Source organism: Astatotilapia calliptera, chromosome 5, assembly GCF_964374335.1.
Source record: "Astatotilapia calliptera chromosome 5, fAstCal68.1, whole genome shotgun sequence".
Lineage (NCBI taxonomy): Eukaryota > Metazoa > Chordata > Actinopteri > Cichliformes > Cichlidae > Astatotilapia > Astatotilapia calliptera.
Window position 1 is genome coordinate 7,319,843 of NC_137426.1, and position 20,501 is coordinate 7,340,343.

A 20,501-nucleotide genomic window follows, 5' to 3' on the forward strand; every position below is an offset into this window, starting at 1 on the left:
GTGGTAGGGCAGCAGGAGGCAGTGAATCTGAAGTAGGTGCCACAGCAGATGTATTGAAAGGTCCTGTTGTGCATCTAGCACACCTGAGCCATCCATGTGGTGCGTTGACTGCACCTCCCAGGGGATCGGTGGGCAGCTGTTTCTTCCTCTTTCAGTGGTGCCTCGCTGGCCCTACCTGTGGCTCTGCAGCAGTCCGTGTTCCCTTTGCTCTTGGTGGCTCATTCTCCAGGGAAATCACACTGCTGGCTTGTGGCCCATTAAGCAGACACTCCTGTGTATATGTGAGCATGTGCATTTATCAGGGCAGATGCTGGTCAGACTTGCATTCCCCATCCACAAAATGAAGTAATGAAACACCAACTGAATGAAAATTGAAAAGCAGTACTTTCAGTAAATGCCCTGACTTTTCTCCCAAGAGGGTCATTGATTCAACGCATGTACAAGCATTCAATCTGTTTTAGGCTGGGTTTTCAATATAAAGTCATTACAAGCATTCATTAATTTACCCCATTTCTGTTTTGTTGCTGGCTGTTTAACAAATCCGTAGAAGTGTTTTATCTTGTTTAGTACTCTGTTTAGGCCCCCACACCCCCAATCCTGTTTTCTGTGTCTGTACATCTTATATAACAATCAGGATTTCTAGCAGACAGACAGTTTTTTTTTCCAAAGCCTCCCTATTGTCAAAGCTGGATTATAATTTATCACTCAGCCATTAGGTACCACAGACACTCATGCAGCAGTCCAACACTGAAGGTCTGCTTGATTGTGGTTTTCCATTGTGTGGGAGAACAGGCGGGGAAAATGACATTTTGCAGTCTGGAGAGAGTTACTGCCAACTTTGGTTTTGTTGTGCTTCTGTGGATTGTGGTAGGGCATAAACACCTTGTTGCTGTTGTAATACTCAATTGTATTTACACACCTTTTAGCGCAGATTATTATAATCTGCATTATCAGTCGTGCTTTCAACCTGCCTTCCTCTAAGTCTACAGTTGTGTATGAAACGCATTAAAGGACAAAAATTATACTGAATTTTCTCACTTCTCTGTAAGCCTTTCTGACAAACTATTCTATTCAAGATGTTATCTTTTTCAGATTCCACAATCTAACCTCTGCTATTTCAATTCAAAAAGACATACTCTTTTTCCTTATCTGTATTTGATAATAATCAACCCCTGTAGGAAGCTGATATTATACAACTCTTTAACAGTTTCCAGTGAGTGAATACTGCAAATGATCTGTTCGTGTGATGAAGAGCCCAGCGTGTGTGTATTTAACACAAAGCAGTTGTTAACGAGTTTTTGAGACTTCTACATCATCAGCGTGACTTCTTTTTACGCTCAAAAAATGACATAAATTGCATGACACATTTTTAATGACTGAATTGCAAAAATATGGCTTATGTAGCAAATGTGATACAAATTCAAACTCGTATATGGAGATTAAAATTTGATATATTTTTGCATATTTTGTCTAAAAGTTCAACAAACATCATCAAAACATTAAAGATTTCTGGCAGTTATTTCATGGTTCAGGTTTTGAAGGGTTAACATTACTGGTAAATGGACTGGTTCTTATTTCTTATATAGCACTTTTCTGCTCTGCTTGAGCCCTCAAAGCGCTTTATACAACATTCACACACACATTTATACAAGTCTAAGTGCTTTCTATCTAACATTGACACATTCACACTCTGATGAATGTATCAGGAGCAAGTCAAGGTTCAGCATCTTGCCCAAGGATACTTTGGCACCACACCAAAGCAGCCAGGGATTGAACCACCAACCTTCTGTTTAGTAGATAACCTGCTCTACTTCTCAGCCACCCCAGGAAAAGAGATGAGCAGCGAGGAAATTCTTGTTGTTATTAGATTCACCCACCTTGAAAGGAATTACAAAGCTCCAGCTTCCTGAAGGTGTTTTGTCTGTGATATGTACGTGCACACAGGCTTTCCTTTAATAACATACCTGTTGTTACAAACTAACCTCAGCCCACTTTGTGCAGTGGCAGCAATTTTGAGTCAAACAACAAAGTGCTGATGGCAGGGGTGCCTTTCTGCCTGCAGCACCTAAGTGCTAATGTATATTACACACCAAGTCCCTGAAGGACCTGCCAGGGGAAAGGCAGTGTTTTTAATTACAGGATTGCTGCTGGGGTGAGAAAGAAGAGAACTGAAAAGTTATAAGAAGACCTGAGGAGAAGTGAAATTGTGTCTTAATTATCCTAAATGTGTGTTTTTATTTTGAGTTTCTTGGATTTTAGTTCTATGAATTAAAATTTATTTCTCTGTTTGACTTTAATACTACTCCTACTGTTTGTCTGTTTTTTTTCATTAAATAAAAACTGAACCTTAAAGCAGAGTACAGTGATACTGTGCTGTCTTTCTGACGAGCAACATAACATATATCAGGTGCACACAGACCAGAGATATACACTAGAAGTAAAACCACCTCTTAGATAATATATATGTAGTTTTACAAATATGAGTCCTTTCAAGGTTTACACTGGGTTTGTCTACGCTGACATGCAGATGATGAGAAATGCTCTCTGCCACACACTGAAGGGCACAGTGAGTAGCAATCTTATTTACATACCCTAGACAACTGACAAAGTGTGCAAATAATAATCATATAGTGGGAGATATGACAGAGATGAATGGGGTTTGTTCTCAGCTGCTCCCTCGAGCAACCTGCGGAGCCCAAGATGTGGATCTTTGATTAAAGCACAGCGAGCCTGAAAGTTGAGAGGTTCCCCGCTGCGAGGATTAAGTTGTGCGAGAGGTGAAGCTGTAGATTACATGTCAGCCATATTAAAGACAGAGTGTACACACACAGGGAAAATATAACAAACACCTTATGGAAAAACTGAAGTGTCGGATTAACAACAGTGCAGTTTAGATTTACTTTGTTAATCTTGCAAATAATAGAACAAGAAAACCGGAGGGGAACTAATGATTATTTTTATAATCTCTTCATCTACTACTCTTTTTGTTGATTAATAATCAATATAACATCTAATCCTGCAGCTGCAAAAAAAAATTAAAAACATTGAGTTTCCAAGGACATCTTGAAGAGGCTTGTGTGAGCAAATGCCCAAAAACAAAAGAAATAATTGATGAATATTTCTGATTAAAATTGCCGCTGATGATAATTCAGTTGTGTTAGCCAAATAGAAATTTGTAATCAAAAGCAAAGAAAACATTAGGAATCACATACAGTGCTAGGCTATGTGGTAAACCAATGGAAGATTGACTTATGCTGGAATCAGTTGCATTTTTTTTTTGTCTTCTAATGGTTATCCAGTCTTTAAAATACAGAATATAAAGCTGCTACCATGCAAAAACACAAATGTTTTACAAGTTTACCCACTTGTCATTCTTTTACAGCTCTCTCAGTTGGTGGAAGTCAAAACACTCATCGGTTGCATGGCTGGTTCATTGTTTTGTATCACACTTGTTGTTTTGAATGGTGTATTATGTCAAGTTATGTCAGCTAGAAACTTAAAAAAGTTAAATATCATGAGGGAGCAAACACTAATCCGTTGCAGTATTATCAGCCTATTCTTAATACTGTGTGGATTCCATTCATGTCCTGACTTCTCTGTGGTGTCTCACAGTGGAAAGTCAGTAGATCTGTTGGGCCCTGGGGGTGGCAGAGTGGGGCACCAGCCCATCAGGCTTGTTCAGGAACATGGGGTCTGGTCAGTTTGTAGAATGGATCAATACCTGTCATGTAGCATATGACCAGTTTTGTCCACTGACAGGTAAGGTATATATAATCAGATACTGAGATATGATATGATATGAGAAACTGAGTGCTTCTGGTGAGGTAATCAGGGGCTTCCAAAGTGATAACCTTGCTAATTGCATTTCCGAGTGTGAGCACTTGCTCTGTTGTTTATCTAAAGGAAATTAGAAGATAATTATATTTGTAAGACCTGCTTGGACTTGCTCTGCCTCTGTCTCTCCAGCTCTGCCTCTCTCATTCTGCTCCTCTCTGCAAACAATACATTATTAATGCTGGAAAGCAGGCCTCTCCAAACAAATCACATACTCTAGCATCAGACACAACATTATTCATTTGATGTCAGCCACTTGTCAGGATGATTTGATTAAAAGTCTGGATTATGAATTCAGCATCTGCTGTCACTTCCCCGTGTGGGCCTCGTGGTTTTAAGTTCTCCATCTTGTGTAGTGTCCATTTGCTACAGCAAATTTAATAACCCTTGTTGAAGAAATATATTAGAGGCCGTGACTGATAACCACGAACCACTTAAGGTTCTCCCCAGAGCACATCATTATTTCATCATACATTTTGAAACCAACGCTGAACTTGAGAGTTTAAAATACGTAATCATGGAAGAAACGCTTTTATGTGAAAAAGCAAAAGCTAAGAGCTCCCTGCTCACGTAACTGTGTGACACTGTTTCCAAATTAGCCCAGACATACTGTAACCTTTTTGCGCGTGGCTCTTACTGATTCCCCTGCAGTAAGCTATTAGCTATAGTTCAATAAATCGGCAAAACCAGATTTTCATTAGAGTGTTGAAATAATGACTTATTATGCTCATTTTTAGCTCCATAATTTCAGCCATAATATTTTGCTGTGCCTCGGTACTGCCCTCCTGTTTATCAAATGTCTGCAATAAGACGTTTTAGGTCTGTTCCCCCTCCCCTTATGCCAACTTTATTCTGATTGCCACTATAAAACAGAAGGTTTGAACAGCAGGTGGGTGGACCTGTGTTCATAACCAGTCTGCATGTGATGACAGTATTAAGGATATCTGCTTTCACTGATATCATACAGGGCCAAGAGTAGGAGCAGTCTAAAGCTTGAGCTTTTTTAGCTCACATGGATTACATGTTATTGAAATTTTGGCTGTGTTGCTATGATCATCCACAACAGTAACAGTAGATTATGGAGTAAAAAAGGAAAAGTTAATATCTCAGCTTTAATGAAACATGTAACTGTTCATGCTGAGTACCCGAGAAAGATTTGTCAACATGATTTTTGGTAACAAAATGCTGCTGAATCACCAGCACAATTTATTTTTTGTCCTAGAGAATCTCATACATTTTAAAAGAACTTCTACACATAAACACATATTTAGGTCTCCTATTGTCATCAGATGCAAGGTCCTAAATTGTGAACGTTGGGGTTTCGCAATGTTAGAGTTTCACCTTATTATCATTGTGACCAAGACATCTCCTATGATAATATTTCCAAATCTGTATCTGTACCAAATTACCCAAAACAGGCCATTATTTACAGAATTGTCACATTAGTATTATGGGCACAATATTGTAATTTCATTCAAGTTATCAGGTACTTGGGTATAATATAATCATTTGTTTTGTTTTAATTATAAGCTTCTTTGATTTTTATGTCCTTATGTTGTATCAAAGCCATAAGTCTGTAAGCACGTTGCCTGCTGAAGTTCATTTTGTTTTACAACCCACAAAGCTTGTGAGCAACAAGATACATTTTTGGGTGACGTGGTGATTTATTAGGAAAAATAATTAAATTACTAGATATCCAGCGTTAAAAATCAAGGGATAAAACTTAAGATAACACAGCAGGGAGGTGATAATGAGCCAACCCAGGCATGTCTTTATCCACACCTTGTCAGGTGTGAACAATTAGCAACCTAAAGACCCTTGTACTGTCACTTCAAGGGCAGTTACTGCTGACGATGGGGATAAAGTTAGGCCAAATTAAGCTATCTATGATTCAGTACTTCCTATCCTAACGAAAGTCTTTGGTTGTACGAGTAAAGCTCAGTAAACACTGTGTGTATAATTACATAGACGTAATGTTCCCAGTTTAGCTGTAATTTCCCATTTGAGATCAATTTTTATTACCCAGCTGCTGTTTTGTTTTTAATACTTGAAACATTTTTGTAACCTTTCTGTGTATTAGCATCTTTACTAACTCAATCTACAGCTAATCAATCCTTTATTCACAATTTTAAGCTGCATTTAAGTGCAAACATGCAGCAGAGAAGCTTCGTTCATGTATCTGTGATTTAATGATGTGACAGTGAAGGTCGCTTGGTAAAATGGGTCATGGCTGGATACTAGAATAATTACCTGTCATTGGCCAAGCTGTCCTCGAGCAGGAAATTAATATTTCTCTATTATGTACAGGGTTAGCTGCTGTGTCCTTCAGATTTAATAAATGCCATCATGACGGTACAGACCCACACTGGAAACACTCATATACTGTTCATTAACAAATTCATGCAAACGCATTCACATCAAGTGCATCCAAAAACCTTCGGCAAGAGAATCCTCCTATTAATAAATAAGAAGTGCAACAAAATACGTCGTGATTCTCCGAGCGTCAGTAATTGCCTTCAATAGATCAGCCTTGAGCACAGAGCAGTACAGAGCAGCTGTCTTTGTCAACTGATCCACACCAGGGACTGCACTGCAGCACCAAGACACACAAACACCCAGCCTGTAAAGAAATACAGTAATATTTCATGCATTCATTGAACAGATTGGTCACATGGCTGCTTTCTGATCTCAAAGTTTTCTTTATTTCCTGGGCTTAAACTGTTTTTGTAGTCAGCAGAGGATTTGGAAGAAGGAATGTAGGAGAGACATATATTTAAGCAAGAGGACTGAAAAGTATATTTTGGCATAGAATTTGTAAGCCTTTCACACTCTTTAACTCCAGTTTACATTATGTCTTCTTACAGCTATCCTTAAAATAAAAAAATAACCCAAATGATTGTAATTTTAAATATATGTTAAACTACACTAACAAGAAAAAAGAGCCTATAATCAAAAGCGTGTGTTTGCAGTAAATCAACCCGCTAATGTGGCAACAACAGCGAATTCAAGCCAAAGTGGCCTTTTTAAAATCACAAATTGGGCCTTTGAAAGTAATAATCTGTGAAGTCCTATGTGCCTTTTTCCATCGGTTCAGTGTTTTGCTTTATTGTTTTGGGTCTTTGCACGTGTAAAAAAAATAGGCACATAACACATACTGCAAACTGTGCTTCCCAGCATGCACGGCTGATGTGTTGACTTTTATTGATTAATATATCTGCCAAAATGCAGCAGGAGTCATTCAGTGGGTGCTGCGCATCTGGTGTGGAATGCTTATAGCGAGAGACAAGCTAAGCATTTACATCTGGAGTCTGACAGCTATCTGAATTTTAACGTTATACAATCTAGATTAAGTACTTGGAGAAACTTAAACTGTAACTGTGCATGAATAATGCTCAGGTGTCTCTTTCTTCTCACCCCTCTCTTCTTTCAGGCTCCCCAGCTCGGCACACTGATGGGCGTTTATATGCCGTGCATCCAAAACATCTTCGGAGTCATCCTGTTCCTCAGGATGACCTGGTTGGTGGGAATCGGAGGTGTCATTGGGACTTTCATCATCGTTTTCATGTGCTGTACCACAGTGAGTGTTGTACATTCTTGTAAATTTTAGCCCAGGTTCATAGTGAAAATTCAGAATTTCACACGTTTTATAAAGTGCAGCATTCGTGGAGCGTAACATATTGTAGAGTGGAAGGTAGCAGATGTAGCAGAATTTATTGTTCAGCAGTGTAAGATTGTTATCACCATTATTGGCTCTGGTGAGAACAGCAAAGATTAAGGACCTTGCACAGAATATGGTTGGAGAAACAGAGGATATAAATATGTTTATAATGGTTCAGTAAATTCTGTGTTTTGATTAGTGAGCAGTAGCTTTCCATTAATGTGGTGCCATACTTTGAATTGCAAGTAATTACTTCTCTGCATTAGCCGAAACGGCTTTCTTTTTTATTTCATCCAAAAATAGTTCGCCAGGGGTAGTTTCACAGTAAAATTGGTCATACAGCTGTTGTTCAGTCTCTAAATAGAATCAGTCTCCTTAGTAAGCAGAGTCAGCCTACAATACACACAATGTATCTTTGTTTATTTTTCACAAAGATATCCCCCTTATTTTAAGGATAACAGCTTTGCTGTAATGTGTTTGAACAGCTTAAATGTTGACATTCTTTCTTGGTTTTAGTTAAGCACAATTTCTTTGCTAAACATATAATACAGCCCAACCCTCTTTGCTCTACAGTTCTGTACCGATGTATTGTATTGGTTTATGTCCAATAGAAAACTTTGTCAGTCTGGTAAGGTACCACCCCCAAGAATTTTTAATGTGTTACATCTACAGAAATATGGATAGTTGACCCAGTCGTGGTTTTAAACGGCAAGTCTAAGGTTACAGCTTACTTAAATGGAGCAGTGTGGTCAAAGAATAACTGCAATTATCTATTTAGGAGTATAGTTCACAGACATTTCCCTCTTAACAATGTGGCATTCAGCAGTAATAATAAAGTGACAAACTGGCAAGTGTTTTTAAACTAATCTTACATGAGATAACATTAAAGGAAACCAGAGTGTTGAAGATTGTTTTGTTTGGTAATTTATTTCAAACATGTAAACAATATACAGGTACATTTAGACAAGAAAATAAGAGAGAGAAAAATACTATACAATTTTTTTTTTAATATTTATATGCATATATACAATATACAAAAATCAATACATTTCAATATAGCCACCGTTCTGATTAATTTACATGTTGAAAGGGAGTGGGAAGAAGTAAACACTTATTTAATCCCACCCATTTGCCATAAATTATCAGTTAATATTTAGTCAGCGTCCTTACTGATATAATTTGTAATAAAAATAGTGAACACATTTCTGATATACTATATACTATATTATAACATCATGAATTTTTTTTTAAATAGAGACATTCACTTAATTTCAATATTTTCCCTTTCTTTATAGTTCATATTTTTATAACTCTTTTTATAACTCTTGAACTTTTGAACTGTTTTATGTTTGGACATTGCTTTAATTCCATATTCACAGTGTTCCATAGTTTCACTCCATGAACAGAAACACAAAAGCTTTTTCTTGTAGTACGTACCTTCCCTGTTTTGAAGTTACAAAAACCCCTTAAATTATAGCTTCCTTCTTTCAAAAAAAAACATACTCTGAATATTACCTGGCAGTTCTTTATTTTTTGCTTTGAATAGAATTTGTGCTGTTTGGAATTTCACTAGATCGTCAATTTTCAATATTTCAGACTGCAAAAATAGTGAGTTTGTGTGTTCCCTATAACCTGCATTGTGGATGATTCAAATTGCCTTTTTTTTTGAAGAGTAAAAAGTGAATGTAATGCGGTTTAATAGTTGTTGCCCCAGACCTCTGCATAGTAGCCTAAGTATGGTGAAACCAGTGAACAGTAGAGAATATGAAGTGATGTTCTGTCGAACACCTGCTTTGCCTTGTTTAGTATTGCAATGCTATGTGATACTTTGGAATGAATATATCTTACGTGAGCTCCCCAGTTAAGTTTTTCATCTATTATTACCCCCAGAAATGTATTTTCACTGACTCTTTCAATATCAACACCATTTATTTGAATGTTAGCATTTGTATTTAAACTACTATTTCCAAATAACATAAGTTTAGATTTATTCAAATTGAATGATAATTTGTTTTTATCTAGCCAGAACTTCACTTTACTTATTTCATTAGTCATATCCTCCAATAAATTCTGCAGATCATCACCAGAGCAAAAAATGTTTGTATCGTCAGCAAAGAGAACCATTTTTAATACTTTGGACACTTAACAGATGTCGTTAATGTACAAGTTGAAGAATTTTGGACCCAAAACTGACCCTTGGGGTACACCACAAGCAATGTCCATACATAAGGAGCAACCACCATTTAATTTCACAAACTGCTTCCTGTCACCTAAATAACTCCGGACCCAATCTAAAGCTACCCCTCTGACACCATAACGTTCCAGTTTTCTTATTAATATATCATGATCTATAGTGTCAAATGTCCCACGTTTTATAACACTGTTCAGTATTTCCCATAATCTTTTAATATTATTTCTATTTATATCTAATTGCTTCATATAGTATTCCTTTTTACTATATCTAAGTATATTAGTTAACCTATTTTTATACCAAATTCTTTCCATATTCTTAGCAGCGACAGTTCACTTGAAGGTGGCAGGTTTATATTTGAGGACACAGGCGTTAGCAAGATTATAGAGGATCCTAAAATGTTTTTTACGTCTTGCCAAGTCCAAACAGTGCTGAGAATTACATACGTAGGTTCCTGATACTAAGAACGTTCACAGAGGTTTGAGATGTATGAAATAAAACTTCTTCTTCTGTATCGGTTTAATAAGCAGTTATGGTTTTTTGTGTTATCGCTCTTTTCGAAAAGCTCAATTTTCTGAAAATACTCATAGTTTAGAGTTTTGCAGTTTCTTGTTTTCGAGACATAGAAGAAGCTACTTTCGGCTGCTCCATTATTCACAAGGGGTCTCCACAGCGGGTAGCGCCGCATGTTTGCTTTGGCAGATTTTTACAGCAGATGCCCTTCCTGACTCAACCCCCAAAGGATTTGTGTCTCCTGAACTAGGGATCTTTCATTTATTAGATGAATGAAAGCCGCTGTTTGTGAGATGTAGTATCTATTTTTATTTGCCAGAATGGTATCATTGACCCTGCACCAAATCCAGCAAAGTAGTGTTAAAGTGAAATTTCAAGAGAGGAGGTTTTAATCATCTTATTTTAGCCGGTGTAATGATTCTGGGTCTGAGTGAAGTGTAACGTTGCAGATCACATAACCAGGTTCCTTTTGTGCTGTATAAAGAGCAAACTGCCTCTCTGTCGATGATCTGTTTGTATTTCACAGACCCCACACGTTCAGTCTGTAAAAAAGAACAACATGACACACTGTGATGCTCCCTGGTTCCCTTTAATGTCACTGCCACAGAGTCATGTGTCAGAGTGACTTTGGACTGACACCCTGCCGTGGCCCTGAGACTCGCATTACATAAGACTCTCCCACAGGATCGAAGTCGCTGCTGTCAGTGGTCTGGCTGCTTCTACAAGATGATCGTGTTTGATGCATTTGATTGTCAGAGAGCATATACTTGGCCTCCTCACTCAAAAGCTTAACATCTCTATTCTGAAGGGTGTTGACTTAATTTACTGTCTCTGTTGAAAACTTGACAATGCCCTGCATGAGAGCTTTCTGTCAGACAACACAGGCGCATCCAGCCTGAGTATGGCTTTTCAGTGGATTGCCTTGCTAATTTTATTGTACATGACAGTTTAATTAAAACTTTGTGGTCTATAAGATGTAAGAGCTGTGCGTCGTTCCTCTGATTTGCATTTTGGGTTATGGACTTTATGTTGGTTTGTCTGCGAGTTTGTGCAACCTAGATTCTCCTCCAGCTGAGTATATTTATAGAACGACCCCCTCAAATCCCAAACACTGCCTGCACAGACACATGCTGCGGCCCCGTCATTTTTTCTGTGTGACAGTATAGAGGGCATACTGAATGAAACAGCATATTGATAGAACATAATATGTAATTCCATGTTTGAGCCTGATATCTTAGTAATTACCTCTAAAATATAGATACTGAATCTCATCAGCTTATTATTTTTTTTCCATCAGCATCATAAAAATATAAATAATTAATAAAAAGGGGATAAAAAGATTTTGTGTGGTGCATGAAAAAATACAGCACTCAGTTTTATGGTGGAAAAAATAGCAGGAGAGAAAAAAAAAAGCTTGGAGATCAAAGCTGGTTCAGACACAGCTTGACAGGAAGTCGTGCAAACACACAAACACATTTGCAATTCCTATGCTTCATTTCTTATGCTTTAACACACACATACACACACACAGAGGAATCAGTGCTAAAAAGTTCCTTACGTCCATTTACTAGAATAAACTCTGAAAAACATCTCTCAGTAATTTCGTCTCACTGTTTAATATCACACACACACACGCACACACACACACACACACACACACACTTTTTATCACTCACACTGAGCTCATTGCAGAGCCCCGGGGCGATAAGCTCGAGCGTGAACGGTGTGTGAGAAACCCCCACCTCTCTCCTCCTGAGCTCCTTACATAACCACCGAGGCCTTCAGGGGCTCTCAGCAATGAGCGCGTGTGTGTGTGCATGTACATACGTGTACGCAGCGATGCCCACCTGAGTGAAATCCACAGGAGCCAAAGTGCGAAGGAATCTCGCATGTTGTAGAGCTTAATAATATACAGCAGGACCCCATGTTTTATTCACTTCATGGGATGTCACTGACAGTGCACTTTTCAGGTGCTTAATCACAGCTGCACATATCTGCAGCTGTCAAACGCTCGCGCCAATATTTTTCTGTCACATCTTGGCGGAACGTTAACGAGCCGCAGTGCTCAAACATTCAGGGAATCGTTATATAAAGAACGCGCCTCCGTGTGGAACGGCTCTGACACATTAAACCATTAACCATGAAATTATACACGCAGGCCACCATTTTAAAAATCAGTGCTTTGCTGCAGACAGCATTCTCCAAACAGGGACGCTCAAACGTGTGTACGTCGTACTGGTATATGAGTCTTTTTACCCCAGATAATGAATACAGGCTCTTACCACATTAAAATGAGCTTTAATATTCTAGATGGAAAGTCATCTGTTATTTGGTCTTCCTCGTTACTTCCAGGTCTTGAATCCAAATGCTGTGAGGGGAAGGGTTGGATGCCCTCTGTCGTGACTCATTTAAATGCTTAGGATGCCTTTCTCGCTCATCTCCTCATATTTTACTCTTTCGCTTCTTCAATTTCTCCAAGCCTTTTCTTTTTTCCATGTTTCTGTCTCATTATTCCCTTTCTCCTCCTCCTTCTTCCTTTGATTCTATTCTCTCTCTTGCTCTCATTCTTATTCTATTATTCAATTTTTGTCCTTTTTCTGCCACGTCTGTTCTTGTCTCGCAGCATAGCACAGCAGCACCTCGTCCTCTTACTTATAGTTTCCATTCCCACCATCACTCTGAAAGTGAAAATCACCTCAATCACTGTCATTTGACATTGGTGCCTTCCATAGTATACCATCCACAGGGATTTCAAGTGATGAGCAGCACCCTGAAACTTCTGTGCTTTTGTATGTCAACTGATGAAGTTGTACCTCAAAAAAACCATTCTGCATTTGTGTAATGAAGCATGATAATGAAGCACGCTCTCAGGGCAAGGCAAAAGCTCCAGTCCTGTCGAAACCAATTTCCGCTCAACTGTAAGGTCAAAAAAAGACCAATTCAGAATTTGTCTGTAGCTTTGGGAAGAAACAGACCAAAAGTGTCCTTTGGGGTCATCAGTGGGGAGTGTGTCAGCTGGCAGGCTTTTCTTAAAAATGACTTTTTTCACCAAATACATTCCTAGGGCTCATCTGTAATCATGATGGCTTAGCAATTATTCAGGCCTTGCTACCATTCCGATTACATTTTGAAGGAAAACATCTCCTTTGTGCGAAATGTAAGCTGTGTGCTGTTGTATCTCATGTGGATGAGACAGATGGTGGGGAGGTCTAATCTGGCCTTTCTACTGGCATGCTTAGAGCCTAGAGGGCTTTTGGGTACATGTGAGTTTGGAGGCACTGACTCCAGGATTCATGGAGAAAGAGAGAGTTATAAACCAGAGGATGTTCACTAACGCAAACTCTCAAACCATCACAGTTTTAGGTTACCAGCCTGAAAGTGGGACGATAAAACAGGCCACAGGCTCTGGGTCAGTGGGAAGAAAGATTTTGCCCATCCTGCCTGCTAAAACAGAACATCGCTGGGTTTTTTTAGTGCCACTCTTCAAATGTTCTGCGAATACAGACATGATTTGGTCATCAAGTGCTTGAACTACAGAGGAATCTGTGTTAGATTTAGTTATTAGATCTCCAGTATCTGCTTTTGATCCTATGTTGTGGTCCATTTGGGTCTGCAGGTGAGATCATTGGAGATGAAAGCCAGGCAGTTTCTCATGCATGACTTTTTCTGCTAGAGTCCCTGTCTGCAGTGATGCCCAAAGGGTCATTTAACTAAAAGTGATAAAAATGGTATTTCACAACAGTGACAACAAGAAAATCATCTGCTCTTCTGTTGCCACTTGTGGTGGTTCAGTCAAACAAAACAACATATGACATTAATTGCACATCAGCAATCAATCATAGATTGAAGGTGAAATTATTCATCTAACTGGAGACAAAATTTGAGTTTTGAAAAGTGATAGTTGCTACTTTGTCTTGTCTGCAGCTGGTTGTAGACAAAATCAACGCAGAATCGATCCATATATCGATACAGTTTCCACTGAAACACAGATAAACCTCAAATAATTGGTTGCTTGACCTAATCGCCCTCATTCATTTCCACTCCTCGTGCCTGTCAAGCCTTCTGTTCTCATAGAACGCACGATGAGGCTAACAATATTGATACTGTCAGATTTTCAACTCCAAATTCTTGTTATTTTCAAAACAGTGAGTTGTGACTTCACACAGACAAAAGCAGGCTTCTCATTTCAAGCCAGTTACCTACTGATATTGCCAGCTGAAATCGCAGCTGTCACTAACATGCTCAGTTTGTCAGCTTTCGTTTTCTAATTATATTTCGCTCCATGAGCACTGGTTCACACAAAGAGCTTTGATAAAGTCTTAAATTGGCACTTGCATAAATAACTGGATCTAAACCTCTGTTTCTCAGGAAATAGTCAGAACTCTTACAATGCTACTCCTTCAGACTGAACTGAAAGAGCTGTATTGTTTGCTGTGCTTCAGACTAGAATTAACGATATATATCTTCAGAATGAGATGGCAGAAATAAGATTCTGCTATGAGCATAAATTACAGTGCAGTACTTCTTGGAAATTAAAACATATAGACCACCTTCCAGACTCATAGTAATTGAAAATCACGTATCAATATAAAACAGAGCATGTGTTTTAAAGACAAAGTCAAAGGGGGGGTATAGTGTATAATTTACCTTTAATATTATTGACATACATAAAATTCAGAGCGAAGCATTACTAAAGCACCAATCCTGTTTGGCTACACTGCCAGCACTGCAAATCAGACAAGTGCATTGCTGGCTTTTCTGCATGGAGATTCAGTGATTGGGTATGCGACTGACTACCTCTGAGTGGCTGCTGCCCACATCAGATAAAACACTTAAACAATTACTGTCTTATCTGCTGTGGTGGGAGAAGGGTTTCTGGCCTCATTATGACCAGATTAGAGTGAGAAACAGAGCCCAACTCACTGTTCACTCCTGATCATCAGTCCACTGGGCCCTCAGGTGACACTAACCACATTAAAGTCTTTGCAGAGACAGATACAATAACAGTTAAACATAACCAGCATGGTTTCCCGTGGCTGGAAAACCTCACTCCAGTGTAGCTGAAACAGAAACTTTGAAAAGAAACAACCATTGATTGTTGTGGTAAATTAATAAATAATAATAAGTAATTGTTCTGTAAAATGTTGCATTTATTAACCACTATTCTTGTCAGTAACAGAATTTACTGTTGTTCTTTTTTACCTTACATTTTAGGAAGGTGATTACAGTTTAAATGTTACCCAGGACAGACTGCTATTGCACTAATGCTGCATGCAAGCACAGATTGAATTAATAATATATATAACTTTACATTCAAAACTCAACTAATAATAACATAATAAACTAGAACAACTCATTTATAGAAAAGCCCCCAAAAATAGGAGAAAGTGAGACATGTTTTAGGCAGCCAGTTCTCACATTTCGTCCTCGCGTTTCTCTTTCTGTGTCTGCCTCTGTCTTTCATGTGCAGACAATGTGAAAAGACACTCAGAAATTCAACAATAGCAACTAAAAGAATAATGAAATCTTAATGCTGTCTTTGTACTGTCAAACACACTCTCCCGCTCTCTTTCCCAGTCACTCTCAGTGCTTTCACGTTGTCATTTTTTATTTCTTCTGAACCATTCTTCCACTCTCTGCGTACATCTCTCCCTCTTGTCCTCTGCAGGCCAGTCGGGACTCGCGCTTTGTGTTGCAGGCGACTGTGATAGCCGTGAGCTTCGCTTTACCGTGCCCTTACATATCTCAACTCGACAGAGTTCCATAAGAGTTGTCGCTGGATGTCTGAATGTGCTCTGACAGCTGTTGACAGGCCCTGTGGTGTTATTATTTATCTAATCAACGAGCAGCCTGTCCGTTCTTTAATTCTATGCTGGGAAAATTCATTGCTTGGCGCTGGTATGAAGGACTTTACCTGGAGGAAATAAAAGAATTGAAGTTTGCTTAAAAATAATCTGATAAAATGTGAAAGTGAGGACAGAACATTAAAACAGTAAACGATTTTTAGCAGTGCCAGTGGCTCTAGTGATGGCAATGTCAGGCAGTCTAATTCTTTGGGGGCTTCCTGCTCAGAAATGGCCTTTGGAGTTAATTATACACATAAGCATGAGTGGTCCACTTACAGTAAGGCCAATAAGTCTCTGTTGCCTTATTTGACAGAAATATGTGCATTCTTCCTGTTTGTTTCTGGTCATTTGATAAACAAAATGTCTGTATTTCGTGAATAAATACATCTCCAATTACAAAACTGGAGTAGAAAAAATATTAGAATATTGCTGTTGATTTCCTTTCGGCTCTGCTGAAAGCCTCTAGGAATGTGCTAAAAATTCTTCAATGCAGGAAAGACCCTACTCTGTCTTTGGTATCCACAGAAAAGCCTCATTAACGGTTAGATGGACTTCCATTACAATTTTTTTCAGCTATCCATGGTAGCAAGAGGATAAACTAATGACTTGATGGATCAGGGTTATCCACTAACTCTTCAACATGCACTATTGCAGCAGCACAGAGGCAGGCTTGTGCTGAAATATCTTGAAGGGGGTTTGAAAATGTTTCACATATTCGTACACTGTGTTGAACTGAAATAGTTCCAATGACTTTGACTGACATTAACTGCTCAAGCTTTAACATCAAGTCATGTATTTTAGATGTCTGACATTTAGATTTATGTTCCCGCCACATCCTGATTAGTGTGATCTCTCCTTTGAATTTAGTGCTGATTATTATAAAAATTATTGTTTCAGGGGTTTTTTTTCCAACTAACTTGATTTGCACATATAGCATTGTGGTTGCGAGCATTGAGCTAAATCAGACTCTTAGTTTTGTTTTTATTTTATTACTTAGATTTAGTTTACCAGTTTCATTTCATTTTTGATGATATAAATAGCCATGACACCTTATTCATTGAGGTTTAGTTCACAATTTAAGAAAACAATAAATGGTATTCTTCACAGTTGAAAAGATCAAAAACTTGTGTGCGTAATTTGCAAATTTGATCTAATTTCTTCTTTTCCTGCTCCTCTGTCCTTCTCTGTGTAGACCATGCTGACTGCCATCTCTATGAGTGCCATCGCTACCAATGGAGTAGTGCCAGGTGGGTGAGCAGACGCTGGCACCACACAGTCATCGCTGTTTGAGTCTGTCCGCTTCTAAATTTCTCTTTTCGCTGATTGCTTTTGGCACAGTACACCCAGCGCAGCTTGATATCTCCAGAAACATTAAAAGCTTTAGTCTGGGATCTTGTGCACTTTAGCTCCTTGTCACGCAACATTATTTACACAAAATAAAGCATCAGCCAAATGCTTGTCATGAAGATCTGCATCGGCAAGTTTGTATCTGAACACAGACACATGAACGTGCATATGCAGGCTAGCTACATTTTATAAGCGAGTTTACATAGTAATGATGGCCTGCATCTTACCAGTTGGTGTGCATGCAGCAGGGGTCAGAGCAAATTACAGGCTTGTAGAGAAGTGTGGAAGTGTATGCCAATTATAACTGTCTCTGTTATAACCAGTCCCAACCCTTGTGCTGCTCCAAAGTGCTGATTAAGGTCTATTTATTTATGTTCAGTTAATTTATTTGCACACTGCTTGTGCATTTGTGTATAACAGTGTGATAAGATGCAATAACAAGAAAACCTTTTCTAGCAAATTCAGCAAAAATTACAACTGTCAGAAAGCAGTCTACCAAAATAAAAAAGCATTACAGAAAAAACTATTTTCTATCATTAATGTATGGAAATCGTTTTTTAATTTTAAAGAAATCTGCTGGATATTCACTGGTGTACACAGTGGACAGTTTTTTAAACATCTCTCTTGTTCTTTGTTGTCAAGTTTCTTTTATTTGATTGTGTAAAATGTTAGTCGTTAAAAGAGACAAAATTGAAGTGAATGTCTGCACTCACCATGGTGACATGCTAATGTCAAAACTAATTAACAGATACAAAAATATATGTATGGTTCAGCATGAGATGTCATCGTTTAGTCTTCTCACAGACAAAGTTACCCATTAAATGAGTACTTCAGAGTGATTTTGTGCTGTTCGTGTAGCTGGAGGCTCCTACTACATGATCTCCCGTTCACTGGGCCCTGAGTTTGGGGGAGCGGTCGGAATCTGTTTCTACCTGGGGACCACGTACGCTGGAGCCATGTACATCCTCGGAGCTATTGAGCTCCTCTTGGTGAGAATGAAGCCCTCTTTGTGTTCACTCTCTCTGACTTTGTTAATGTCATCACCAGGCAGTACCATGTTAACTTTCTTTTCATTTCATTAGTGTAGCATAGTTTATTAGTATTTAATGCCATAATTAATATTATGGCATTTGTACCCTCAGACCATGCAAGTGGTTAAAGAACAATAATAATAATAATAATAATAATAATAAAGTCCTGTCCACGTTGTTCAGGTCTCTGTCTTGTAACAGCTTCACCTCTTTCTGCTATTCACCAATGTTTAGAAATGAAACGCATGTGTGAAAACAGCTTATCTGCTAGTGTCAAACATCCAGCCTGGAGTGTGGAAGGACCATTTAAAAGTTGACTCACCCCATCATGGCTCAACCAATCAGCGATCACCAAGTCTTAGATAGTCTTATGAATCATATTAAGTGATGCACTTCTCCTCAGGTGAACTGCCTGTTTTGAACCACTTATTTATTCTGGAACTGATTCTGGTTAAATGCTCGTTTTTGGACGTTTTTAATACATCCCAAACAGCTGCCACATTTATTTATTTATTTTTTGAGTTCACTTCTATGTGAGTGAGAGAGAAAAGCGTCTAATATCCTGTCTATTTGAAATGACATCCATTTCAAGCTTATTCATCCGTGATGTCACAAGACCACGATGACCTAAAAGAAAAACGATGTGAGCTGCCAGGTTAGTAGACGATGACCGCTCAAATCACAGCTTTTTCTTCCCTGCAGTAAACCCTCCAACATCACATTTTGACAATTTTTACCAAGGTGATAACACTGTCAGACCCGCAACTCTGAGGGGAACTTTGTTGTGCTCCAGTGGCAAAATATTACCCTTTAGATTCAATTATAGTGGTAATATATAAACGATTTTTGCACCATGTTGTTCTGGTCCGAGCAGATTTGAAGCCAACATTGGAAACGTTTCAATGGTTAAAGGCAAGGAGCCAAACAAAACCTCTAGCCCAGAGGTATTTAAACATTAATCACTAATGTGTGCAGGGAATGTGGCTAATCTTTTCTTTCTGTTCTTTGTTTTAACCAGGTAACAACAAACATTTTCCAGTACTAATTTACAATTTTGTTTTCACGTGATTGTTCAGTGTTGTAATATAAGCTTCTTTTTTTTGCTTGTTTGTTCATTTTAGAGTGAGTTTGTTTTACCCTTTTCCAATCTTCATATTAAGTGTGTCTCAGTCTTCTTGTCCAACTCTAACAACTGTGTATTTCTCCAAATGTCAAATTCCTCCTCTGAAGGTGTCCTATTATGTGCATTTCCAGATCAAAGTGTGTATTCCTGGACTCTCGCAGAGTAGCTTTGTATGATTTACAGTTCAAAATAATCCTTGTTTATCTTTCTGGCTGACTTGGTGTTTGACTTTGGCCACAGTTAGTATCGTTATCTGCCTTCATAATAGCATAATATCTCCACTTTAAATATATATTAAAAAAATGATTTGATAGATTTACTCCTGTAGCTACAATGACCTGTATTGCTTGTTAATCTCATCCATGCTTGTTACTATTTTTGTTGTTCAGCAGAAGGAATATGATCCCTCGTTTTTAATCCTGCCTGCAAACCTCTGGCTGACTAAATTTTTCTAAAGAGGGGAATAGTTATTAGAGAGTACAACAAGTCTAGTATAAATAAAATTAAAAAAAAGAAACCATAAAATCCTTAATTTAAGTATATTCATTGAAATTTGGGAGGGGGGGGTTGTTTATTCCAACTGGTCAGACCCACATCAATGAAACTTCTGATATTCCTGAAATCCAATCAGTGCAAAGTGAAACAAAAAAAAATGTTACGCTTCTAACGAATACAAAGCAGAGTATTTGCATGTTCTTCTCCTTTGGTTGATTTTCATCATCACTTTGCTTTGAAGCTATTTTCTTCTCGCAGTATGTGCTCTTCAATGTGAATTCTGATTAGTTTTTGAAATGGCGCGATCTTTCATCTCAATCTTTCGCTTCTCTCCTCCTGTTTCTCGTTCTCCTCCTCTGCCTTTCACTCCACACTTCTTCCACTGCAATGCCTCCATGTTGCATGGGATATTGGGTAATTATGCAAATACTGCATTATAAGGGATGAAGACACTGCCTGAGTA

At 38.3% G+C, this 20,501-nt stretch overlaps 1 protein-coding gene across 4 annotated transcripts in view; it reads left to right on the forward strand.

The window, feature by feature from the left end:
• The window catches only part of slc12a5a (solute carrier family 12 member 5a), a 204,328-nt gene that overhangs the window by 155,554 nt on the left and 28,273 nt on the right, over positions 1-20,501 (forward strand). For all 4 annotated transcript variants that reach the window (XM_026166925.2, XM_026166927.2, XM_080301132.1 and 1 more), the window contains exons 4-6: positions 7,265-7,411; positions 17,235-17,289; positions 18,248-18,378. In XM_026166925.2, the coding sequence (XP_026022710.1) occupies positions 7,265-7,411; positions 17,235-17,289; positions 18,248-18,378 (333 nt within the window). The remainder of the gene's footprint in view (positions 1-7,264; positions 7,412-17,234; positions 17,290-18,247; positions 18,379-20,501) is intronic.